At 41.1% G+C, this 27,643-nt stretch overlaps 1 protein-coding gene and 1 pseudogene across 2 annotated transcripts; both read right to left on the reverse strand.

The window, feature by feature from the left end:
* Nucleotides 1-3,475: 3,475 nt before the first annotated feature.
* Nucleotides 3,476-9,498, reverse strand: LOC144255854 (C-C motif chemokine 15-like). The gene is made up of 5 exons (XM_077800883.1): nucleotides 9,372-9,498; nucleotides 4,999-5,061; nucleotides 4,820-4,876; nucleotides 4,237-4,351; nucleotides 3,476-3,814 (listed from the first exon to the last, which is right to left on the reverse strand). Exons 1-5 carry the CDS (start codon nucleotides 9,445-9,447, stop codon nucleotides 3,718-3,720), a joined length of 408 nt encoding a protein of 135 aa, XP_077657009.1. The 5' UTR covers nucleotides 9,448-9,498; the 3' UTR covers nucleotides 3,476-3,717.
* Nucleotides 9,499-16,677: 7,179 nt separating this feature from the next.
* LOC144255855 (C-C motif chemokine 23-like) lies at nucleotides 16,678-22,627 on the reverse strand (annotated as a pseudogene). The gene is made up of 4 exons (XR_013343965.1): nucleotides 22,501-22,627; nucleotides 17,977-18,033; nucleotides 17,394-17,508; nucleotides 16,678-16,970 (listed from the first exon to the last, which is right to left on the reverse strand). The product of XR_013343965.1 is annotated as a C-C motif chemokine 23-like (transcript).
* Between the last annotated feature and the right edge of the window lie 5,016 nt (nucleotides 22,628-27,643).

Genomic DNA, 27,643 nt, shown 5'->3' on the forward strand with positions numbered 1-27,643 from the left:
ATACAGGCACAGAGAAGAACTATTTCAAGAAGGATTCCTCTGTTAGGAGACTCATTGGCTCTTATAAATCTGACCACAGGGCGAGGGCGGATGTCTCTGCCAGACTCCCTGACTCAGGGTTGGGACTTGGTGGACACTGTGTCCATTTCCAGTTCTCTTCTGGCCCAACCTGAAGGGAATTGAAACTTAGGAGCCAGTCCAGTTGGCCACTGGAATGAAGAGCAGGAGATTAGGGGCCTGGAGATTCCTAAGCTCTGATGATCTCAAGGCCTAACCACTGCACCCTGACTCTCAAGTGCCCTAAAGCCTGCAATCAGGGTACCCTCCAGGAGGCATGCTGGGGCCTGCAGCCTTGGCCTTGTGATTCATCATTCAGAATCTGCCAGGGGCTTCTCATGGACTTGGGGCCAACATCAAAGTCTTTGTGTGCAGAAGGCCCTGAAGACTTGGGTTCTCTTCCCACGCACTGCCCCTCCACTTTCCAATACAATGACACTTTAGTGAATAATAAGTTCAACAGCTAAAAGTGTATTTTTAAATTTAGATTTTCTTCCTTAGGAGAGGACCTATATACTCAAGGACCCCAATAGTTGTGCTTAATGGATAAATTGGTGCTGTGCTAATATTAATTCCTACTAAGTCATCAACTCTATTCAGGAAGGTTTCTAGGCCCTTGCTCCCTCCAAGTTGGGCCAAGTGTTCCTGCAAAGTGGTTCCACAGCATCTGGCATTCAAATCCCATAGTTCCAGTCCTATTCTATTTCTAAGGCTTATTTACCTGATTCCCACCCCCACCCGCCTTCTCCTTCCTCATGGGTGTGGTTAAAAGAGCATAGGTGATCCATTCTCTTAACAAAATCCCCAGTGCACAGTTACAAGGTCCTTGGATATCTGCAAGGATGAGGTAGTTAACAGAGAATAAAGTAAAACCAGAGGTGTGAGTTTCCATGTGCAAATGCACAATGGTGATAATGAAATAAAGACAAATCATTTTCTTTTGGTTAATCAGACTGAAAATTAATGGAAAATTCTTAGAAACTAAGACTTGCATGAGATTCTCATGGGTCAGATATTAAGTAAGTTGTGTCATTTGAGCATGACCATAGTATGATGAAAGATACTGTTTTCCAAACTACCACAAAACCTTAAAAATACTAGCTATTTTGGTAGGGAGGAGAAGATGAGACATAATGTGAATTTGTGTCTAGTTTCCTTGGGTTATAAAAATCCCCAGTTTTTGTTGTTATCTCAGGAATTTTTTTTTTTTTCAATTTGTGACTCATTGCTCTAAAAGTTATTTCCTCCTGTTGATTTCTTAGGCAAATCATACTAAAAGTAGACATAAGTTTAAAACTTTTTCTTTTTTAAAAAATATTTATTTTTTAGTTTTAGGTGAACACAATATTTTTATTTGATTTTTATGTGGTGTTGAGGATTGAACCCAGTGCCCCACGTATGCCAGGTGAGCACACTACCGCTTGAGCCACATCCCCAGCCCTAAAACTTTTTCAAATAGAAAACACTTTGTTGTAGTTTAGAATTCAGTGCTGTCCTTTGAATTTTATGAGATAGTAACCAAGGTGTACTAATTGTAAAAATAAGCTTATATGCTTAAATAGAGGTATACATATATATATATATTTTAAAGGTAGAGTGAGAGAGGAGAGAGAGAGAGAGAGAGAGAGAGAGAGAGAGAGAGAGAGAGAGAGAGAGAATTTTTCAATATTTATTTTTAGTTTTCGGCGGACACAACGTCTTTGTTGGTATGTGGTGCTGAGGATCGAACCCGGGCCGCACGCATGCCAGGCGAGCGTGCTACCGCTTGAGCCACATCCCCAGCCCGTGTACATATATTTGATAGCTACTCTCTTTAAAAGTTTTGCTTTTCTTTTTTTGCAGCATTGGAGATTGAACCCAGGCCCTCTATTACTGAACTACATCCCCAGCCCTTTTTATTTTATTTTGAGATAGGGTCTTCCTATGTTTTCCAGACTGACCTTGAACTTTCGATCCTCCTGCCTCAGCCTCCTGAAGAGCCAGTATTACAGGTGTATGTCACTGTGACTGGCTTACATGGTCTAAAAATATCCTTTAACTTTAGAGGAAAAGTCTTTTCAGAACTTATGTATATTAATAAAAACAACTAAGACTTAGAAACAGGGCAAAGGATAAGTGCATACCTTCCTATGTCATCCTGGAATGTTGCTAACAGCCCCTACCCCTCTCCAGGATTCCCGTAAGTGTAGAGGATGGTAGGTAGGGGGTTATGTTCCACTTACTATTAACCAGGTCCCAGAGTTTAAGAAATAACGTATTAACTTGAAAATTTTGACCAGGACACATGCAAATGATTTCTGTCCCCCAGAAGTGATCATAAAGCTATCCAGGTTTTGTTGTTATCTCAGGAATTTTTTTTTTTTTTTTTCAATTTGTGACTCATTGCTCTAAAAGTTATTTCCTCCTGTTGATTTCTTAGGCAAATCATACTAAAAGTAGACATAAGTTTAAAACTTTTTCTTTTTTAAAAAATATTTATTTTTTAGTTTTAGGTGAACACAATATCTTTATTTGATTTTTATGTGGTGTTGAGGATTGAACCCAGTGCCCCACGTATGCCAGGTGAGCACACTACCGCTTGAGCCACATCCCCAGCCCTAAAACTTTTTCAAATAGAAAACACTTTGTTGTAGTTTAGAATTCAGTGCTGTCCTTTGAATTTTATGAGATAGTAACCAAGGTGTACTAATTGTAAAAATAACCTATCCAGGTTTATGATCACTGTGTACACAGGTACTAATCTATCCCCTAACTTAGCAAACATGTTTTAGAATATCATCTGCAATTAACTCTATAAACTCTATTCCTCCAGTGATTTTTTGGATCAGTTTTATGATTCCATCACACATGAACCCATAACATCATGTATGGTTTAAATACACACATTCAATCTATATTTGAATGAGTCATGGCTTTAGCTATTTAAAAATAATACTATGATATCTCTTGTTTCAAAGATAATACTTATCCTAAGATGAGTAATTCCATCAGTTTCCTCTTCCTCATAAACTTCAAAATAAATTAGCAAAGTAACTGGATTTTGCTCTAGAACAACTCAGTCCTGGTATATAAGGACTGGCACAGGGTGCCGTGAGACCTGAGAGACAGACAGATCGAGCATTAGAGTGCAGTTTACTGGGGCCTCACTGATAGATACAATTTGAGTCAGAAAGAGAGGCAGGGAACTGGGTTTGGAGAAAAGAGACTTCATTGTAGCTGGAATGTACCTGGTTTACCTTACACTGACGTAAGTGTCAGGCACTCTCCTGGAGCCAGACTCTGGTTGTAAAGCTCCACATATCACTTTAATGGTTTTATCCTTTTATACTTTTCTGGGAATCTATGCAGGAAAACCCAATTTGAGTTGTTCTGGGGCAATCATGGTGGTTACAACTCAGGATCTGCCGTCAAATCAGGCTGAATCCACACAGATGCTGTTTATTGTTTACCAGATGCGTTGCTTTAACACTAAACAGAATACAGACTTTTTTTTTTGGTTTGTTCACTTGTTTTCAGTAATTCAGGCCAAGAATCTCCCAGGAGGTAGTTGGGTTGAGGGAGTTGGGGGTGGGGTGGCTGGCAACTTGTGTTCCTTTTCCTCAATTGATTTTTTTTAGCTCCAGATCCGTGGATCACACTCTTTCTTCATGTTTTTGCCTTCTACAAGACTGAGTTTAAGTTCAAGTTTGCCATGCACTCCTGGACTCCCCCATCATTGGGGTCGGCACAGATTCGTTGTCCCTTCCTGCTGAAGAAACTGGAGAAAAGTGGGGAAAGGATTGCAAAATGAGTTGTCTTCAGCAAGTGGACACAAGGAGCCCCATCCTCCTTACCCCTGGGAATCCCCACCCAACAGTCTCTTCTTTCCATTCTCTGCAGAAGGCAGCTCAGCCCCAGAATCCTCTCTGAGACCCTCCTCTGCCTGGGAGGCTCCCTGAGGATTCATGGGAGTGTCCTTGGGCAGCCTCCTGCCTGCTCTCTCCTCCTCCCCTCTCCTCCTCTCCACTAGGAAGCTCTTATCCCTCATGCCCTGCAGGACCCTGATGAGGACACAAGTTGTCCCTTACCTGGCAAAATTCAAGGGTGGGACTATTTTAGACACCCATCCCTCATGCCCTCCCTCCAAGACCCTGCCGGCTCCCTGGCTCCCAACACATGACGGGTGAGATTGACACTTACATGACACCTGGCTGAGAGCACCCACTGCTCGTTTTATAATAATGTTTCATAAATGAACACCGGATACTTCGCCGAGTATATACGAAGCAGCAGTCAGCAGCTTCCTGAATAATACCTGCAGGCAGAGAAAGTCCATTTGAGGGCCAAGTCTTTTGCATCAGGAGTACCATGTAGGTTGCTGTGAAGGGTACCGTGGCGGGGGACCAGGGCTCAGAGGGGATGCTTCTTCCTCCTTGGGCAGCACTCAGTGTCATCTCCTTGCTTCAGAACCCCCCACCCCAGAGCTGACCTCTGTGTCTGAACCATGATAGGAGCAGAAGTATTAGCCCTGGAAGGGAAAGGCAGCTGCAGGCATCAGAGAGCACCCTGTGCCCCAGCTGGACGGACTCTCAGGACAGCCAGGTGGCCATAGAGACGGCATCCTTAGAGGAGGTACCCGTGGCCCATCCTGATCTTCCCTGGAGACTTTCCCCACCCTCAGGCCCTCCTGTTCTCAGCCTGTCCTGTCAACAGGGTGGATGAATCTCTAGCATAAGTCTGAGCCCCCCTGCTGCTTAGAAATATGTCCTATTTGGTCATTTACCGTGCTGAATTTTTGGAGACTTAATAGGAATCCTCAGAAGTTGTCTTTTCTCTAGATCTGAAAGAAACAGACAGGTGGGGTGGAATTTACTGGGAGACAGCACCATTTCAGCATCTCCACCCACCCCATTCCTCACCCCATCCCAAGGCAGAGAGGCCCCGATCCTGGAACACAGTCACCTGTCTGGGTGGAGGCCTGCCTTAGCCCTTCTGTCTTGTTCTTTTCTGCGATTCTTCGGGGCCCTGTTGAAAATGGTTGAGACACAGAGACATTCTACTGTCTCTTGAATACTAATAGCACAATGAAAGTCCAATATGAGTAACTTCAAGGGATCCATTCCTAATGTGATGAAGTCCACACTCTTTCTTCATGTTTTTGCCTTCTACAAGACTGGCAAACAGCAAGTTGTCCATCAGCTCATTTGGTGGCACAATGTCCCTTGAAATGATGTGAACCTATTTACAATCTTTATTTATCCCATTTGGTACTAATACTTATGTGTTTGCTGAAGAATTGTGTTAGTCAGCTTTTTTTTTTTCTTTTCTTTTTTTTTTTTTGTACTGGGGACTGAACCCAGGGGCTCTTTCTCAATGAGTTACATCCCCAGTTCTTTTTACCTTTTTAATTTTGAGACCAGTTCTCGCTCAGTTGCTGAGGATCTCATTCAGTTGGTGAGGCTGGTGTTGAACTTGTGATCCTTCTGTCTCAGTGCCCCCCACCCCTCCCCTGCCCCTAGTCTCTGGGATGACAGGTGTTTGCTACTACCATGGTTGCCTGGGTGGATTCCTGACTATTAGTCAATTTTTAATCGCTGTGATCAAAACACCTGACAAGAACAATTTAGAGGAAGGAATGTTTATTTGGTGCTCTTGGTTTCAGAGATTTTATTCCCTGGCTGGCTGACTCCATTGCTGTAGGCCTGAGGTGAGGCTTACCAAGGGGACAATTGCGGAAATCTGCTCAGCTTGTGACAACCAGGAAGCAGAGAAAAAGAGTGAGGAGCTGGGGACAAGGTATACAATCCCCAAAGTCATGTCCTAGTGACCTACTCCAGCTATGCCTCCCTTGCCCATAATTATCACCTAGCAGTCCACTCAAATTCTTAATTCATAAAATGGATTAATCTATCTGAGTTTACAGCTCTCACCCTTGCCTAAAAGCCCACCTCTGAACCTTGCTACATTGGAGGTCACACTTTCAAAATATAAGCTTTTAGGAGGATCTTTCTAGATTTAAACCGTAATAGAAATATTGCTGCATTTCATAGAAATAGTGTGCTTTCCAGATCCCAGAAAGTTAAGCAACATGCAAGTGTTTATTGTCTTAATTTTTAAAAAATTGTAGTAAATATATATATAGCTTCAAATTTTGCTATTAAAACATTTTAAAGTGTCCAGTTTAGTAGCCTTAAATATATTCCAAATACAGTGCAAGTATCACCACCATCCATTCATAAACCTTGCAAATACCACTCTGTGTAGCTTATACAAGGAGAATCATGCAGCATCTGTCTTTCCTGACTGATGGCTTCACTTATGTCACCCGACCCTCGTCCATGTAGGAGCATGTCAGAATTTCCTCCCTTTTCATTGCTGGATAATATTTCATTACACGTGTCTACCACATTTTACTCATCCATCCATTATGCGTCCACTGATGGACACATCTTGTTTCTACCTTTTGCCTACTGTGGAGAACACTGCTAAGAACATGGTGGTACTGAAATCTTTTCATGCACATGCTTTCAAGTTTTTGGGAGTGTGTACCCAGAAGTGAAATTACTGGATATCATCTTAACTTTTCAAAGCCCCCCAAATTCTATATTCTGAAATTCATACAGCCCTAACTGTTTGGGGGGATTATAGACCTGTATTGTGCTAATTAGGCAAATGCAGCTAAACTTTTAGCTCTCCTTCCTTCTTTCCTTTGTCCCTCCCTTTCTCTTTCCCTCCCTTTCAACTCAGTCATTTCCACAATTGCCTGTATCACAGACTAAAACTAGCTCTAAAATTGATATTTATTTTTCATATCAAAACATAAATTAATGATTTGGGCAACAAGGATTCAGTCATCACAATTGCTTTCTTGTTCTTAGTTCATTTCTTTTCTTTGTTTTTTTTTTCCTTTTTTTTGTACCAGGAATTTAATGCAGGAGTGCTTTATCACTGAGCTACATCCCCAGTCCTTCTTCTTATTTATTTATTTATTTAATGAGAAAATTAAAAAGAAGTTTTATTATAGATATTTTAAAATACAAACTCAAAAAACACTATCATAGAGTTCTTATTTTTTTTTTAAAATGGAGTGCATTGAAAAAATTTTAATGTCAATCTCCATTAACCTGTATTTCACATAAAGTAAATATGATTGTTTTTGCACTTAAGGAAAGAAAATATAAATGTAACTTAAAATTGAATTTGGTTCTCATTGATTCTTTTAAAAAATTTTAATTTGTTTTAATTAGTTATACTTGACAGTAGAATGCATTTATGTACTTTGCTATATCATACATAGATGGGATATAATTTCTTATTTTTCTGAGTGTACGTGCTGTAGAATCATATAGATCATGCAGTCACATATATACATAAAGTAATAATGTCTGTCTCATTCTACTAGCTTTCCTATCCCCACATCCCCTCCCCTCGCCTCCCATCACTTCCCTCTATAATCTAAGATAATGCTATTCTTCCCTAGTGGCCCCCCCACCCCTGCCTTATTGTGATTTAGTATCTGCATATTAGAGAAAACATTCGGCCTTTAGTTTTGTGGGATTGGCTTATTTCATTTAGAGTGATATTCTCCAACTACAACCATTTACTGGCAAATGTCATAATTTCACTCTTCTTTAAAGCTGAGTAATATTTCATTGACTATGTATATCACATTTTCTTTATCCATTCATCTATTAAGGGATTCCAAGATTGGTTCCATAGACTAGCTATTGTGAATTGAGCTGCTATAAACATTGATATGGCTGCATTATTGTCATATGCTGATTTAAAATCCTTTGGGTATAAACCAAGGAGTGGGATAGCTGGGTCAAATGGTGGTTCCGTGCCCAGTTTTCTGAGGAATCTCCATACTGCTTTCCATATTTTTAATTTTGAGACAGGATCTCATTAAGTTGCTGAAGACTTCACTAAGACACTGAAGTTTGCCTTGAATTTGTGATCCCCCTGTCTCAGCCTCCCAAGTCACTGGGATTACTGGAGTGTGCCACCATGTCCCTCTCTTAGCTCATTTCTTATAAATTGTCAACCCTCTATACCTGGGGGTTCCACACCTATGGAGTCAACCAACTGTGGTTGAAAATATTCTTAAAAAGAATAAAGAAAGAAAAAAGTTGCATCAAGGGGCTGGGAATGTAGCTCAGTGTTACAGCACTTGCCTAGCATGTATGAAGCCTAGTTTCAATATCTAGCACTTCAAAACTGAAACAAAGCAAAAACACAAGTTGCATCGGTACTGAACATGGTCATTATTTCCTGAACAATATAGTATAACAACTATTTACTAGCACTTACATTGTTTTAGGTACTATAAGTAATCTAGAAAATATTTATAGCACAGTGGAAGATGTGCATGGGTTATATAAGGTCATGAGCATCCAGGTATTTTGGTATCCATGTAAGATCCTGGAATAATTCCCCAAGGACACTAAGGCAAGGTTGAATAGTTACATATAAATTGTATATAATGAGGCACCTGTATACAATATAATATGCTTGATATGGTCAAGGTGGCCTGTACAAAGTATCTTAAATAGTCTTGGCTTCCCATAACTACTTCCAAACTAGCTCCTATCCTAATTTCACCACCTACCAGCTGGGTGATCTCATGCAAGTTATTTAAAGTTTTTATAAATCAGTTTTCTCATTTACAAAATGACAACAACAACAACAACAATAATATGCAAATAAATGACTGATATCATGCTAGGTTTTTCCCCAACAAAAATAGCTATTTCACATCATTTAACATAATATCTATCCTGCAGGATTGTTAGCAGGAAGAAATTCATTAGCATCTGTAAGAAACTTGGAATAGTGCCTGCCCTGTACAGAGGAATCACTAGACACATATTTGTTAAAGAATAGAATTGTTAGGTGACCTTGTGTGAGACACTTGCCTGGGTTGGACCACTTCCTCTCCAATATGACAGATTTATATTAGATGGTATATAATGGTTCAAATGTCATAGAATTCTATGCTTCTTTCAAAAAAATTTCCAGTTGTACTATAATTTTTTTTGATCTAGCATTGAATAGTCCCCATGTCCATTAAGGAAAGGTATCCAATAACTCTGGCCATGAAAAAGGAAATAATTGTCCCCAAACAGGACCAGTCATTTGTGGACAGTTTTTTTTTTTTTTTTTCCAGGCTGCAGACCTTTTCCAGGTCTATACCTTGCTCTTCTGTTAAGTAAGTTCCACCACCATGTCTGGGATGGACAAGAGTCACTAGAGGAAAATGGTGCCCGCTGCATCTCCTCCCCAGACCATGAGTTACCGAGGACCTGGCCACCAGTGAAAAGGCTCACTGGACTCACCATGTATGACCCGGGCCTGGGATCCAAGAGCAGCAGCAAGAATGAGCAAGGAGAGGGCAGCTGTGGAGAACTTCATCTTCCCCGTGGGCAGGAAGAGCTGGGCTGGGGACTCCTGAGCTCACCACTCCTTGACTCCTTGTCCTGTCTCTGTGTTTATAAAAGGAGAATCAGGAAGTCCTGGGCAGAGGCAGAGTGCTGTTCATTGGCTATGTCATAATTAACAGCTGTTTCTAAAAGAGGGAACTGGGACTACAATGCAAAAGGAAAGGCAGGGCTGAGGATGAAACAAGAAGTGAGACCACCACCAAGGTGACACTCACAGTCCTGTGGAGTTCCTGAACTGTCCTAATGGGCACAGGCAAAGAGGGAATATTTTAAGTAGGATCCTTCCTTCTAGAAGTTTCATAATTATTCTATATCATAAGAACTCTTCCCCCACAGGACTTAACCATTAGCTATCCAGAATCCTATTGAAGGAATAGTGAGGAACGAGAGAGAAATGAGAGACGGAGACCAGACAGAGACACACAAGAGGGTGTATTCATCAGAGCAGACAAATAAAGGCCATCTCTCTATAGTGGAGAGAGGCAAAATAGGCTTGGGTTCTGGCACTTTTATGAGGCAGGATCAGAAATCAGAGCTGGGTGGTTAGGGGTTGGGTTGGGTTGGTATGAGGGAGTGGTGAGCCTTTCTCAGAAACACCCTTAGGCGGGAAAGCAAAATTTTCCTTAAAATGGCAGCTGTCACTTAAGATGGCTGTCTAGATGCTAAGCAAGGAACTTATACCTATAAGCACAGTGGTTCACCAGCAAGAGCTCTAACTTAAACCCAATCACACGATTCCTTTCACAGTGTCTAGAGATGTGTTTGGGCCTCCCCTGGTCTCATAGTACACATCTAATTCATTAATAAGCCCTTTGGTTATTTTTTGTTGCTGAAAGCTCAGTCTTTGTCCCTGATGCCAACCTAATAATGAGGACATGGTTTTGAGAAAAAGGAAAAAGAAGGTGTATTGCTTTGTTAGCAAAGGAGAAACACAGGGGACTCCTGTCTCAAGGGTTGGGATTCTGCCCATGAGCAGGAACAGGGGGCTTTTAAAGAGTTGACCCAAAGGCTTCATTCCACATGTCCTCTGTTGGAGTGGTGATTTGCTTGCTAATTTGAGAGATAGTCATTTCTGAGATCTTCTGGTGCCATCCCCAAAGTCTGGATTACTTGGTTCCTATGCAAGGTATGTGCTCAGGGACAGATCATTCTGCATAGGATGGAGATTGGGGAGGGGGAGAGATTTGGGAGGAGCAGGGATAGAGAAAGAGAAAGAAACAAGTCCATTTTAAAAATCAGTTGCAGTGGCAGAGCAGCAAGGGCTACATTCAGAGCATAAAGTGGACCACTGTTACAGCTGTGCCTTCAAAAATATGTCCAGAATTTTACCGTAGTGGCACTTCCTTTCTCCTTAGAAAAGACTTAATTGGGCTTCTTCAGAAATCTTCACCATGGCTGATTTTGGGACTGTCAGCAAAAGAGTCTCTGCAAAAGAGTTCAGTGTAGATAAACTTCCTATTTTCATGCTGCCCTATTTTACTTGGCCACAGGCTGGGAAGAAATCAGCAGTCCAGGTGCTGGATACCCCCTTACTAGTTTTTCACAAACATGTATCCAGTATAGTAGTTTGTGGAAATGTGCAAACAAGGCCTGCAGCCTTGAGCTGGGCTTCACGGAGATGTCTACATTTTTAAGAGAAGTTACCAATTGGGCTAAGTGGTAACAGCTGTCAGGGGGGAGGAACAAGAGGGGAGAAGAAACTCTCCCCTTCTCAGGTGTTGTCCTTGAAGGGTTAACTTGCCCAAAACCATGAAAGAAAAAGCTGCTTTATGTGAACTTCTGCAGACTGTGAACTTCTGAGCCCCTCCCCTTACATGCTGGGTATAAAACTCTGAAACTACCTGAACTCGGGGTTCAGGGGATTGATTGATTACAGCAAAAGCTGTGCTCTCTGAACCTGTCTGCAGCCAAATAAAACTGTTTCCTGCTGTCTTCGGTGCCTGGTCTCATTTGTCCCTACAATATTACTACTCCTTGGAAGAAAATCCCCCGTTTCTTTTCTATTAGCCCTTTCAATACTTCTCTTGTGACTATTTACACAGACCCCACAGGCTAAGGGCTCAGTCCCACAGATCTGCCTCTGCTTCAGATGTCAGTCACAAGTGGCAGGCTGCCCACCACTTCTGTCTGACGTGGCTACCGTAGAAAGACCCCGTGACCCCCGCCTCAGGTTTGATATTTTGCTCCAACTGCTCACAGAACTCAGGGGAAGAATTTACTTATGAGATTACCATTTTATTATAAAGATTACAGCTCTGGAACTTCCAGGAGGAAGAGTTGTTGTCGATTAATCCAAACTCAAAAACAACAAACATTAAAAAGTGCTTATTTGTGGGTCTTAGGTAACAGTGGCCACTCTTTGAAGAGTCACCCTTGGCGGGGTTACTCTCACTTCCCCTTTCTGCCCTTTCACAAGTTTGCTTCCCCTCCCAAATCCTTTTGCAAGGACAAGTCCCGTGTCTTTTGCCCAGCCTTCTAAATTCTAAAGAGAAGCCCCACCTAAAGGCTGAAGATGTGAACTGCTAACTAATCTTTCTTAGAATTTACCAAACTCAGAAACATCTGATGACCTTCAGATGACATCAGAATGTGGAACACGCTCCCGAATCTTTAAATCTTGTGTTAGCCGATACTAACACAGAACATGTAAGTTGCTGTGAAGTCTAACTTGCAGAAAAGTGTATGTTTATCTAAGAAACCATAGGAACCAGCCCCAGGAAGTAGAAGTCCCTTTTGCAATGCCTCTGAGAGGAAGAACAGACACGAGCCCAGGATGATGAAGACCCCACTCAGCACATGGCCTTCCTGCCCTGCACCTCCTCTCCCTTCCTATGAAAGCCCTTCGCACCCCTGATGGCCCCAAGATGAAGCTCTTGTTACTGAGAATAACAAATAAACCGGCCAGCTTCACTTGCTGTTAGTTGACTTAAAATCACTATTTTTGGAGGCCACACAGCTGGGCCACACATTTTTAGTCTCCCACTAGCTTTGCTGTAGATAACACCTCCGACAGGTGGGTTGTGATGACAACGGTTGCATAGCCTGCTCTTCAGGGATCTGAAGGCCACTTTTGCTGAAAATGGTGTCTCTTCACGTGGTCCTGCAGATATCTGGTGGGTGACTGGAACAGGATGAAACCACTTGACATCTCTGTCTTCATGTTATATCTGTCTCCTTTGTTGCCTTAACCTCTGGGTTAGATTCTACTCAGCTCTGAAGACATGTGGACCACTGGAGATGCCGAAGCCAAGTGCCAATGTCTCGGCTTGGCACAGAATCACGAGCCACCACACAGCTTTGTAGATTCAAACAGCAATTCTTTATTCCCGATCTCACACCAGCCTCCACACACGTTCAGGGGCAATTCCAATATGTCCGATCCCAAATCCTACTCCACGAGGCTTTTTCCAAATCCCATTTTAATCTCACTAGAACTCAACGGGAACAAGCAGCAGGAACACCCTAATCCCAGCATCAATAATCTTCAACCTCAACTTCCCTAAAACTCCTATTGTCACGCCCTAAACCCAAGGACAGAGATATTTCCTGCAGGAATACACCCTAATCCTGGATCCACCCTGGTGATTGAGCAGGGTCACCTTTCTCAAACACACAAGCAAGGTCGCAGCAAATTTCCAAGGCAAGTCCACTTAACATGGGGTACACTGGCAAGGATTACGATGCGTCATACCTACTTGGTAATGGCCCTCAGCATGGAGACATGTTTTGTCCCAAACTATAAAATATGGTTAACTGAAAGGAAATCGAGGAACCGCGAGATGGGTGAGCAAGAAATGGAAGACAGAGACCACATGAGAGTTTATTTGTCAGAGCTGACAAAGTCACAACTCTCCATAGATGGAAAGAGGGAAAACAGGCTTGGAGTTTGGAACTTTAATCGGGCAGGCTCAGGGATTAGAGCTGGGAGGGTCCTAATCCAGGCGGTTAAGGGTGAGGTTGGTATGAAAAAGTGGTGAGCCTTTCTCAGAAAGGCCCTTGGTTGGGAAAGTAAATTTTTTTTTAAAATGGCGGCTGTCACTTAAGATGGCCGTCCAGATGCAAAGCAAGGACCTCACATTCCCTCCTTTTTTGTTTGTTATTGGGCCACTTAAGGGACAGGGACATAGATCAATCTTCTGTAGTGTCATCCTGCTGGGAGGGGCGGCAGTGTCTGGACCCTTGTTAGGGGTGCAGGGTGTCATTGAGGTAATGGTGATGGTCAGGAGGTTCCAGGTGATGCTGACTCCAGATGGCCCAATTTTGTAACAGAAGCTGGTTCATGGCTTGGTTAGAGATCCCTTGAATCTGGTCTTGAATAGATCTAATGATGTAGGGGACAAGCATCTAAGCTCTGATGATCTCAAGGCCTAACCACTGCACCCTGACTCTCAAGTGCCCTAAAGCCTGCAATCAGGGTACCCTCCAGGAGGTATGCTCAGGCCTGCAGCCTTGGCCTTGTGATTCATCATTCAGAATCTGCCAGGGGCTTCTCATGGACTTGGGGCCAACATCAAAGTCTTTGTGTGCAGAAGGCCCTGAAGACTTGGGTTCTCTTCCCACGTACTGCCCCTCCACTTTCCAATACATTGACACTTTAGTGCATAATAAGTTCAACAGCTAAAAGTGTATTTTTAAATTTAGATTTTCTTCCTTAGGAGAGGACCTATATACTCGAGGACCCCAATAGTTGTGCTTAATGGATAAATTGGTGCTGTGCTAATATTAATTCCTACTAAGTCATCAACTCTATTCAGAAGGTTTCTAGGCCCTTGCTCCCTCCAAGTTGGGCCAAGTGTTCCTGCAAAGTGGTTCCACCGCATCTGGCATTCAAATCCCATAGTTCCAGTCATATTCTATTTCTAAGGCTTATTTACCTGATTCCCACCCCCACCCGCCTTCTTCTTCCTCATGGGTGTGGTTAAAAGAGCATAGGTGATCCATTCTCTTAACAAAATCCCCAGTGCACAGTTACAAGGTCCTTGGATAACTGCAAGGATGAGGTAGTTAACAGAGAATAAAGTAAAACCAGAGGTGTGAGTTTCCATGTGCAAATGCACAATGGTGATAATGAAATAAAGACAAATCATTTTCTTTTGGTTAATCAGACTGAAAATTAATGGAAAATTCTTAGAAACTAAGACTTGCATGAGATTCTCATGGGTCAGATATTAAATAAGTTGTGTCATTTGAGCATGACCATGGTATGGTGAAAGATACTGTTTTCCAAACTACCACAAAACTTTAAAAATACTAGCTATTTTGGTAGGGAAGAGAAGATGAGACATAATGTGAATTTGTGTCTAGTTTCCTTGGGTTATAAAAATCCCCAGTTTTTGTTGTTATCTCAGGAATTTTTTTTTTTTTTTTTTTTTTTTTTGCAATTTGTGACTCATTGCTCTAAAAGTTATTTCCTCCTGTTGATTTCTTAGGCAAATCATACTAAAAGTAGACATAAGTTTAAAACTTTTTCTTTTTTAAAAAATATTTATTTTTTAGTTTTAGGTGAACACAATATCTTTATTTTAATTTTATGTGGTGTTGAGGATTGAACCCAGTGCCCCACGTATGCCAGGCGAGCATACTACCGCTTGAGCCACATCCCCAGCCCTAAAACTTTTTCAAATAGAAAACATTTTGTTGTAGTTTAGAATTCAGTGCTGTCCTTTGAATTTTATGAGATAGTAACCAAGGTGTACTAATTGTAAAAATAAGCTTATATGCTTAAATAGAGGTGTACATATATATATATATATATATATATATATATATATATATATACATATATATATATATATAAAAGGTAGAGTGAGAGAGGAGAGAGAGAGAGAGAGAGAGAGAGAGAGAATTTTTCAATATTTATTTTTAGTTTTCGGCGGACACAACATCTTTGTTGGTATGTGGTGCTGAGGATCGAACCCGGGCCGCACGCATGCCAGGCGAGCGTGCTACCGCTTGAGCCACATCCCCAGCCCGTGTACATATATTTGATAGCTACTCTCTTTAAAAGTTTTGCTTTTCTTTTTTTGCAGCATTGGAGATTGAACCCAGGCCCTCAATTACTGAACTACATCCCCAGCCCTTTTTATTTTATTTTGAGATAGGGTCTTCCTATGTTTTCCTGACTGACCTTGAACTTTCGATCCTCCTGCCTCAGCCTCCTGAAGAGCCAGTATTACAGGTGTATGTCACTGTGACTGGCTTACATGGTTTAAAAATATCCTTTAACTTTAGAGGAAAAGTCTTTTCAGAACTTATGTATATTAATAAAAACAACTAAGACTTAGAAACAGGGCAAAGGATAAGTGCATACCTTCCTATGTCATCCTGGAATGTTGCTAACAGCCCCTACCCCTCTCCAGGATTCCCGTAAGTGTAGAGGATGGTAGGTAGGGGGTTATGTTCCACTTACTATTAACCAGGTCCCAGAGTTTAAGAAATAACGTATTAACTTGAAAATTTTGACCAGGACACATGCAAATGATTTCTGTCCCCCAGAAGTACACAGGTACTAATCTATCCCCTAACTTAGCAAACATGTTTTAGAATATCATCTGCAATTAACTCTATAAACTCTATTCCTCCAGTGATTTTTTGGATCAGTTTTATGATTCCATCACACATGGACCCATGACATCATGTATGGTTTAAATACACACATTCAATCTATATTTGAATGAGTCATGGCTTTAGCTATTTAAAAATAATACTATGATATCTCTTGTTTCAAAGATAATACTTATCCTAAGATGAGTAATTCCATCAGTTTCCTCTTCCTCATAAACTTCAAAATAAATTAGCAAAGTAACTGGATTTTTCTCTAGAACAACTCAGTCCTGGTGTATAAGGACTGGCACAGGGTGCCGTGAGACCTGAGAGACAGACAGATGGAGCATTAGAGTGCAGTTTACTGGGGACTCACTGATAGATGCAATTTGAGTCAGAAAGAGAGGCAGGGAACTGGGTTTGGAGAAAAGAGACTTCATTGTAGCTGGAATGTACCTGGTTTACCTTACACTGACGTAAGTGTCAGGCACTCTCCTGGAGCCAGACTCTGGTTGTAAAGCTCCACATATCACTCTAATGGTTTTATCCTTTTATACTTTTCTGGGAATCTATGCAGGAAAATCCAATTTGAGTTGGTCTGGGGCAATCATGGTGGTTACAACTCAGGATCTGCCGTCAAATCAGGCTGAATCCACACAGATGCTGTTTATTGTTTACCAGATGCGTTGCTTTAACACCAAACAGAATACAGACTTTTTTTTTGTTTGTTCACTTGTTTTCAATAATTCAGGCCAAGAATCTCCCAGGAGGTAGTTGGGTTGAGGGAGTTGGGGGTGGGGTGGCTGGCAACTTGTGTTCCTTTTCCTCAATTGATATTTCTTTAGCTCCAGATCCGTGGTCTATGAGTTTAAGTTCAAGTTTGCCATGCACTTCTGGACTCTCCCATCATTGGGGTCAGCACAGATTCGTTGTCCCTTCCTGCTGAAGAAACTGGAGAAAAGTGGGGAAAGGATTGCAAAATGAGTTGTCTTCAGCAGGTGGATGCAAGGAGCCCCATCCTCCTTACCCCTGGGAATCACCACCCAACAGTCTCTTCATTCCATTCTCTGCAGAAGGCAGCTCAGGCCCAGAATCCTCTCTGAGACCCTCCTCTGCCTGGGAGGCTCCCTGAGGATTCATGGGAGTGTCCTTGGGCAGCCTTCTGCCTGCTCTCTCCTTCCTCCCCTCTCCTCCTCTCCACTAGGAAGGTCTCATTCCTCATGCCCTGCAGGACCCTGGTGAGGACACAAGTTGTCCCTTACCTGGCAAAATTCAAGGGTGGGACTATTTTAGACACCCATCCCTCATGCCCTCCCTCCAAGACCCTGCCGGCTCCCTGGCTCCCAACACATGACGGGTGAGATTGACACTTACATGACACCTGGCTGAGAGCACCCACTGCTCGTTTTATAATAATGTTTCATAAATGAACACCGGATACTTCACCGAGTATATACGAAGCAGCAGTCAGCAGCTTCCTGAAGAATATCTGCAGGCAGAGAAAGTCCATTTGAGGGCCAAGTCTTTTGCATCAGGAGTACCATGTAGGTTGCTGTGAAGGGTACCTTGGCGGGGGACCAGGGCTCAGAGGGGATGCTTCTTCCTCCTTGGGCAGCACTCAGTGTCATCTCCTTGCTTCAGAATCCCCCACCCCAGAGCTGACCTCTGTGTCTGAACCATGATAGGGGCAGAAGCATTAGCCCTGGAAGGGAAAGGCAGCTGCAGGCATCACAGATCACCCTGTGCCCCAGCTGGGCGGACTCTCAGGACAGCCAGGTGGCCATAGAGACGGCATCCTTAGAGGAGGTACCCGTGGCCCATCCTGATCTTCCCTGGAGACTTTCCCCACCCTCAGGCCCTCCTGTTCTCAGCCTGTCCTGTCAACAGGGTGGATGAATCTCTAGCATAAGTCTGAGCCCCCCTGCTGCTTAGAAATATGTCCTATTTGGTCATTTACCTTGCTGAATTTTTGGAGACTCAATAGGAATCCTCAGAAGTTGTCTTTTCTCTAGATCTGAAAGAAACAGACAGGTGGGGTGGAATTTACTGGGAGACAGCACCATTTCAGCATCTCCACCCACCCCATTCCTCACCCCATCCCAAGGCAGAGAGGCCCCGATCCTGGAACACAGTCACCTGTCTGGGTGGAAGCCTGCCTTAGCCCTTCTGTCTTCTTTTTCCCTGCGATTCTTCAGGGCCCTGTTGAAAATGTTTGAGACACAGAGACATTCTACTGTCTCTTGAATACTAATAGCACAATGGAAGTCCAATATGAGTAACTTCAAGGGATCCATTCCTAATGTGATGAAGTCCACACTCTTTCTTCATGTTTTTGCCTTCTACAAGACTGGCAAACAGCAAGTTGTCCATCAGCTCATTTGGTGGCACAATGTCCCTTGAAATGATGTGAACCTATTTACAATCTTTATTTATCCCATTTGGTACTAATACTTATGTGTTTGCTGAAGAATTGTGTTAGTCAGCTTTTTTTTTTTTTTTTTTTTTTGTACTGGGGACTGAACCCAGGGGCTCTTTCTCAATGAGTTACATCCCCAGTTCTTTTTACCTTTTTAATTTTGAGACCAGTTCTCGCTCAGTTGCTGAGGATCTCATTCAGTTGGTGAGGCTGGTGTTGAACTTGTGATCCTTCTGTCTCAGTGTCCCCCACCCCTCCCCTGCCCCTAGTCTCTGGGATGACAGGTGTTTGCTACTACCAGGGTTGCCTGGGTGGATTCTTGACTATTAGTCAATTTTTAATTGCTGTGATCAAAACACCTGACAAGAATAATTTAGAGGAAGGAATGTTTATTTGGTGCTCTTGGTTTCAGAGATTTTATTCCCTGGCTGACTGACTCCATTGCTGTAGGCCTCAGGTGAGGCTGACCAAGGGGACAATGGCGGAAATCTGCTCAGCTTGAGACAACCAGGAAGCAGAGAAAAAGAGTGAGGAGCCGGGGACAAGGTATATAATCCCCGAAGTCGTGTCCCAGTGACCTACTCCAGCTACGCACCCCCTTTCCCATAGTTATCAACTAGCAGTCCACTCAAATTCTTAATTCATAAAATGGATTAATCTACCTGAGTTTACAGCTCTCACCCATGCCTAAAAGCCCACCTCTAAACCTTGCTACATTGGAGGTCACACTTTCAAAACATGAGCTTTTAGGAGGATCTTTCTAGATTTAAAACATAATAGAAATATTGCTGCATTTCATAGAAATAGTGTGCTTTCTAGATCCCACAAAGTTAAGCAGGTGTTTATTGTCTTTAAAAAAATTTTTAAAAATTGTAGTAAATATATATATGGTTTCAAATTCTGCTATTAAAACATTTTAAAGTGTCCAGTTTAGTAGCCTTAAATATATTCCAAATATAGTGCAAGTATCACCACCATCCATTCATAAACCTTGCAAATACCACTCTATGTAGCTTATACAAGGAGAATCATGCAGCATCTGTCTTTCGTGACTGACTCGCTTCACTTAATAGCATGTCAGAATTTCCTCTCTTTTCAATGCTGGATAATATTTCGTTGCATGTGTCTACCACATTTTACTCACCCATCCATTATGTGTCCACTGATGGACACATCGTGTTTCTACCTTTTGCCTGCTGTGGAGAACACTGCTAAGAACATGGTGGTACTGAAATCTTTTCATGCACATGCTTTCAAGTTTTTTGGGGTGTATACCCAGAAGTGAAATTACTGGATATCATCTTAACTTTTCAAAGCCCCCCAAATTCTATATTCTGAAATTCATACAGCACTAACTGTTTGGGGGATTATAGACCTGTATTGTGCTAATTAGGCAAATGCAGCTAAACTTTTAGCTCTCCTTCCTTCTTTCCTCTGTCCCTCCCTTTTTCTTTCCCTCCCTTTCAATTCAGTCATTTCCACAATTGCCTGTATCACAGACTAAAACTAGCTCTAAAATTGATATTTATTTTTCATATCAAAACATAAATTAATGATTTTGGCATCAAGAATTCAGTCATCAACTTAGTTCAACAATTGCTTTCTTGTTCTTAGCTCATTTCTTTGTTTGTTTTTTTTTTTTTTGGTACCCGCAATTTAATGCAGGGGTGTTTTATCACTGAGCTACATCCCCAGTCCTTCTTATTTATTTATTTATTTAATGAAAAAATTATAAAGAAGTGTTTTATTATAGATATTTAAAAATACAAACTCAAAAACACTATCATAGACTTCTTACTTTTTTAAAAAATGGAGTGCATTGAAAAGATTTTAATGTCAATCTTCATTAACCTGTATTTCACATAAAGTAAATATGATTGTTTTTTTGCACTTAAGGAAAGAAAATATAAATGTAACTTAAAATTGAATTTGGTTCTCATTGATTCTTTTTAAAAAATATTAAATTTGTTTTAATTAGTTATACTTGACAGTAGAATGCATTTATGTACTTTGCTCTATCATACATAGATGGGATATAATTTCTCATTTTTCTGAATGTACATGTTGCAGAATCATATAGGTCATGCAGTCACATATATACATAAAGTAATAATGTCTGTCTCATTCTACTATCTTTTCTATCCCCCAATCCCCCCCCCTCTTCCAACACTTCCCTCTACAATCTAAGATAACGCTATTCTTCCCTAGTGGCCCCCCACCTCCGCCTCATTGTGATTTTAGCATCTGCATATTAGAGAAAACATTCATTCAGCTCTTAGTTTTGTGGGATTGGCTTATTTCACTTAGCATGATATTCTCCAACTCCAACCATTTACTGGTAAATGCCATAATTTCACTCTTCTTTAAAGCTGAGTAATATTTCATTGACTATGTATACCACATTTTCTTTATCCATTCATCTATTGAGGGATACCGAGGTTGGTTCCATAGTTTAGCTGTTGTGAATTGAGCTGCTATAAACATTGACATGGCTGCATTACTGTGTATGCTGATTTTGGGTACAAATCAAGGACTGGGATAGCTGGATCAAAGGTGGTTCCCTGCCCAGTTTTCTGAGGACTCTCCATACTGCTTTCCATATTTTTTGTTTTGAGACAGGGTCTCATTAAGTTGCTGAAGGCTTCACTAAGACACTGAAGTTTGCCTTGAATTTGTGATCCTCCTGTCTCAGCCTCCCAAGTCACTGGGATTACTGGAGTGTGCCACCATGTCCCTCTCTTAGCTCATTTCTTATAAATAGTTAACCCTCTGTATCTGGGGGTTCCACACCTATGGAGTCAACCAACTGTGATTGAAAATATTCTAAAAAGAAAGAAAGAAAGAAAGAAAGAAAGAAAGAAAGAGAAAATATGCACCAAGGGGCTGGGAATGTAGCTCAGTGTTACAGCACTTGCCTAGCATGTATGAAGCCTAGTTTCAATACCTAGAACTTTAAAACTGAAACAAAGCAAAAACACAAGTTGCATCAGTACTGAACATGTCATTATTTCCTGAACAATATAATATAACAACTATTTACTAGCACTTACATTGTTTTAGGTACTATAAGTAATCTAGAAATTATTTATAGCACAGGGGAAGGTGTGCATGGGTTATATAAGGTTTTGAGCATCCAGGGATTTTGGTATCCATGTAAGATCCTGGAACAATTCCCCAAGGACATCAAGGCAAGGTTGAGTAGTTACATATAAATTATATATAATGAGGCACATGTATACATATGCTTGATATGGTCAGGATGGCCTGTACAAAATATCTTAAAAAGTCTTGGCTTCCCATAACTACTTCCAAACTAGCTCCTATCCTAATTTCACCACCTACCAGCTGGGTGATCTCATGCAAGTTATATAAAGTTTTTATAAATCAGTTTTCTCATTTACAAAATGACAACAACAACAACAACAATAATATGCAAATAAATGACTGATATCATGCTAGGTTTTTCCCCAACAAAAATAGCTAATTCACATCATTTAACATAATATCTATCCTGCAGGATTATTAGCAGGAATAAATTCGTTAGCATCTATAAGAAACTTGGAATAGTGCCTGCCCTGTACAGAGGAATCACTAGACACATATTTGTTAAAAAATAGAGTGGTTAGGTGACCTTGTGTGAGACACTTGCCTGGGTTGGACCACTTCCTCTCCAATGTGACAGATTTATATTAGATTGTATATAATGGTTCAAATGTCATAGAATTCTATGCTTCTTTCCAAAAAATTTCCAGTTGTACTATAATTTTTTTTGATCTAGCATTGAATAGTCCCCATGTCCACTAAGGAAAGGTATCCAATAACTCTGGCCATGAAAAAGGAAATAATTGTCCCCAAACAGGACCAGTCATTTGTGGACAGTTTTTTTTTTTTTCCAGGCTGCAGACCTTTTCCAGGTCTATACCTTGCTCTTCTGTTAAGTAAGTTCCACCACCATGTCTGGGATGGACAGGAGCCACTAGAGGAAAATGGTGCCCGCTGCATCTCCTCCCCAGACCATGAGTTACCGAGGACCTGGCCACCAGTGAGAAAGCTCACTGGACTCACCATGTATGACCCGGGCCTGGGATCCAAGAGCAGCAGCAAGAATGAGCAAGGAGAGGGCAGCTGTGGAGAACTTCATCTTCCCCGTGGGCAGGAAGAGCTGGGCTGGGGACTCCTGAGCTCACCACTCCTTGACTCCCTGTCCTGTCTCTGTGTTTATAAAAGGAGAATCAGGAAGTCCTGGGCAGAGGCAGAGTGCTGTTCATTGGCTATGTCATAATTAACAGCTGTTTCTAAAAGAGGGAACTGGGGCGACAATGCAAAAGGAAAGGCAGGGCTGAGGATGAAACAAGAAGTGAGACCACCACCAAGGTGACACTCACAGTCCTGTGGAGTTCCTGAACTGTCCTAATGGGCACAGGCAAAGAGGGAATATTTTAAGTAGGATCTTCCTTCTAGAAGTTTCATAATTATTCTATATCATAAGAACTCCTGCCCCTCGGGACTTAACCATCAGGTACCCAGAATCCTATCGGAGGGAAAGTGAGGAATGAGAGACCAGTGAGTGAGAAATGAAAGACGGAGACCAGGCAGAGACACACAAGAGAGTGTATTCATCAGAGCCGGCAAATAAAGGCCGCCTCTCTATAGTGGAGAGAGGCAAAACAGGCTTGGGTTCTGGGGCTTTTATGAGGCAGGCTCAGGAATCAGAGCTGGGTGGTTAGGGGTTGGGTTGGTATGAGGGAATGGTGAGCCTTTCTCAGAAACACCCTTAGGCGGGAAAGCAAAATTTTCCTTAAAATGGCAGCTGTCACTTAAGATGGCCATCTGGATGCTAAGCAACGACCTTATACCTATAAGCACAGTGGTTCACCAGCAAGAGCACTAACTTGTAAACCCAGTCACATGATTCCTTTCACAGTGTCTGGAGATATGTTTAGGCCTCCCCTGGTCTCATACTACACATCCAATTCATTAATAAACCCTTTGGTTATTTTTGGTTGCTGAAAGCTCAGTCCTTATCCCTGATGCCAACCTGATAACGAGGACACGGTTTTGAGAAAAGGGAAAAAGAAGGTGAATTGCTTTGCTAGCAAAGGAGAAGCATAGGGGACTCCTGTCTCATGGGCTGTGATTCTGCCCATCAGCCTGAACAGGGGGCTTTGAAAGAGGTGACTCAAAGGCTGCATTCCACATGTTGGAGTGGTGATTCGCTTGCTAATTTGAGAGATAGTCATTTCTAAGATCTTCTGGTGCCATCCCCAAAGTCTGGATTACTTGGTTCCTATGCTAAGTGTGTGCTCAGGGACAGATAATTCTGCATAGGATGGAGATTGGGGAGGGGGAGAGATTAGGGAGGAGCAGGGATAGAGAAAGAGAAAGAAACAAGTCCATTTTAAAAATAAGTTGCAGTGGCAGAGCAGCAGGGGCTACATTCAAAGCATAAAGTGGACCACTGTTACAGCTGTACCTTCAAAAATATGTCCAGAATTTTACTGTAGTGGCACTTCCTTTCTCCATAGAAAGAACAAATCAGCAGCAAATACAGTAGAAGGCAAGAAATAATTAAAATTAGAGCTGAAATCAATGAAATCGAAACAAAAGAAACAATCGAAAAAATTGACAAAACTAAAAGTTGGTTCTTTGAAAAAATAGATAAGATTGATAGACCACTAGCCACGCTAACAAAGAGAAGAAGAGAGAGAACCCAAATTACTAGCTTACGGGATGAAAAAGGCAACATCACAACAGACAATTCAGAAATACAGAAGATAATTAGAAATTATTTTGAAACCCTATACTCTAATAAAATAGAAGATAGTGAAGGCATCGATAAATTCCTTAAGACATATGAGCTACTCAGATTGAGTCAGGATAATATAAACAACCTAAACAGACCAATATCAAGTGAGGAAATAGAAGAAGCCATCAAAAGACTACCAACCAAGAAAAGCCCAGGACCGGATGGATATACAGCAGAGTTTTACAAGAACTTTAAAGAAGAACTAATACCAATACTCTACAATCTATTTCAGGAGATAGAAAGAGGGAAAACTTCCAAATTCATTCTATGAGGCCAATATCACCCTGATTCCCAAAGCAGATAAAGACACCTCAAAGAAAGAAAACTACAGACCAATATCCCTAATGAATTTAGATGCAAAAATCCTCAATAAAATTCTGGCAAATTGGATACAAAAACATATCAAAAAGATGGTGCACCATGATCAAGTAGGATTCATCCCTGGGATGCAAGGCTGGTTCAATATACGGAAATCAACAAACGTTATTCACCACATCAATAGACTTAAAGATAAGAACCATATGATCATCTCGATAGACGCAGAAAAAGCATTCGACAAAGTACAGCATCCCTTTATGTTCAAAACTTTAGAAAAAGTAGGGATAACAGGAACTTACCTCAACATTGTAAAAGCTATCTATGCTAAGCCTCAGGCTAGCATCATTCTAAATGGAGAAAAACTGAAGGCATTCCCTTTAAAATCTGGAACAAGACAGGGATGCCCTCTCTCACCACTTCTATTCAATGTAGTTCTCAAAATACTGGCCAGAGCAATTAGACAGACAAAAGAAATTAAAGGCATTAAGATAGGAAAAGAAGAACTTAAATTATCACTATTTTCGGATGATATGATCCTATACCTAGAAGACCCAAAAGGGTCTACAAAGAAACTACTAGAGCTAATAAATGGCAGGATATAAAATCAACACGCATAAATCAAAGGCATTCCTGTATATCAGCGACAAATCTTCTGAAATGGAAATGAGGAAAACCACCCCATTCACAATATCCTCAAAAAAAATAAAATACTTGGGAATCAACCTAACAAAAGAGGTGAAAGATTTATGCAATGAAAACTACAGAACCCTAAAGAGAGAAATAGAAGAAGATCTTAGAAGATGGAAAAATATATCCTGTTCATGGATAGGCAGAACTAACATCATCAAAATGGTGATATTACCCAAAGTTCTCTATAGGTTCAATGCAATGCCAATCAAAATCCCAAGGGCATTTCTTGTAGAAATAGATAAAGCAATAATGAAATTCATATGGAAAAATAAAAGACCCAGAATAGCAAAAGCAATTCTAAGCAGGAAGTGTGAATCAGGAGGTATAGCGATGCCAGATTTCAAACTGTACTACAAAGCAATAGTAACAAAAACAGCATGGTACTGGTACCAAAATAGGTGGGTGGACCAATGGTACAGAATAGAGGATACAGAGACTAATCCACAAAATTACAACTATCTTATATTTGATAAAGTGGTTAAAAGCATGCAATGGAGGAAGGATAACATCTTCAACAAATGGTGCTGGGAAAACTGGAAATCCATATGCAACAAAATGAAACTGAATCCCTTTCTCTCACCATGCACAAAAGTTAACTCAAAATGGATCAAGGACCTTGATATCAAATCAGAGACTATGCATCTGATAGAAGAAAAAGTTGGCTCCGATCTACATATTGTGGGGTCGGGCTCCAAATTCCTTAATAGGACACCCATAGCACAAGAGTTAATAACAAGAATCAACAAATGGGACTTACTCAAACTAAAAAGTTTTTTCTCAGCAAGAGAAACAATAAGAGAGGTAACTAGGGAGCCTACATCCTGGGAACAAATCTTTACTCCTCACACTTCAGATAGAGCCCTAATATCCAGAGTATACAAAGAACTCAAAAAATTAGACAATAAGAAAACAAATAACCCAATCAACAAATGGGCCAAGGACCTGAACAGACACTTCTCAGAGGAGGACATACAATCAATCAACAAGTACATGAAAAAATGCTCACCATCTCTAGCAGTCAGAGAAATGCAAATCAAAACCACCCTAAGATACCATCTCACTCCAGTAAGATTGGCAGCCATTATGAAGTCAAACAACAACAAGTGCTGGCGAGGATGTGGGGAAAAGGGTACACTTGTACATTGCTGGTGGGACTGCAAATTAGTGTGGCCAATTTGGACAGCAGTATGGAGATTCCTGGGAAAGCTGGGAATGGAACCACCATTTGATCCAGCTATTGCCCTTCTCAGACTATTCCCTGAAGACCTTAAAAGAGCATACTTTAGGGATACTGCTACATCGATGTTCATAGCAGCACAATTCACGATAGCTAGACTGTGGAAACAACCTAGATGCCCCTCAATAGATGAATGGATAAAAAAAATGTGGCATTTATACACAATGGAGTATTACTCAGCACTAAAAAATGACAAAATCATGGCATTTTCAGGGAAATGGATGGCATTAGAGCAGATTATGCTCAGTGAAGCTAGCCAATCCCTAAAAAACAAATGCCAAATGTCTTCTTTGATATAAGGAGAGCAACTAAGAACAGAGCAGGGAGGAAGAGCAGGAGGAAAAGATTAACATTAAACAGGGATGAGAGGTGGGAGGGAAAGGGAGAGAGAAGGGAAATTGCATGGAAATGGAAGGAGACCCTCACTGTTATATAAAATTACATATAAGAGGATGTGAGGGGAAAGGGAAAAAAAAACAAGGGAGAGAAATGAATTACAGTAGATGGGGTATAGAGGATAGGAAAGGTAGCAGAATACAACAGTCACTAGTATGGCAATATGTAAAACAGTGGATGTGTAACTGATGCGATTTTGCAATCTGTATATGGGGTAAAAATGGGATTTCATAACCCACTTGAATCAAATGTATGAAATATGATATCTCAAGAGCTTTGTAATGTTTTGAACAACTAAGAAAAAAAACTAAGAAAAAGAATTTTTAAAAAGTGAATGGCAAACAACTTCTGTTTCTAAAACTAGTATCATGGCTAATGGCAAACTATATATATATTTCTTTTTTTTTAAAAGAGAGAGAGAGAGAGAGAGAGAGAGAGAGAGAGAGAGAGAGAGAGAGAATTTTAAAATATTTTTTAATATTTATTTTTTAGTTTTCGGCGGACACAACATCTTTGTTTGTATGTGGTGCTGAGGATCGAACCCGGGCCGCATGCATGCCAGGTGAGCGCGCTACTGCTTGAGCCACATCCCCAGCCCCAATATATTTCTATATATTTTTTCCAACAGAAAAAAATATATAGAAAAGTAGGCAAAATTTAATCTGTTTAAAGGCATCAAGGAGCAATTGAGGCAGTGAGGACTTAAGGGGTGAAGGTCAGGGAAAAAGAAAAAGCAGAGAGGGTACTTGATATTTTTTTTT

This window comes from Urocitellus parryii, chromosome 7, assembly GCF_045843805.1.
Source record: "Urocitellus parryii isolate mUroPar1 chromosome 7, mUroPar1.hap1, whole genome shotgun sequence".
Taxonomy (NCBI): domain Eukaryota; kingdom Metazoa; phylum Chordata; class Mammalia; order Rodentia; family Sciuridae; genus Urocitellus; species Urocitellus parryii.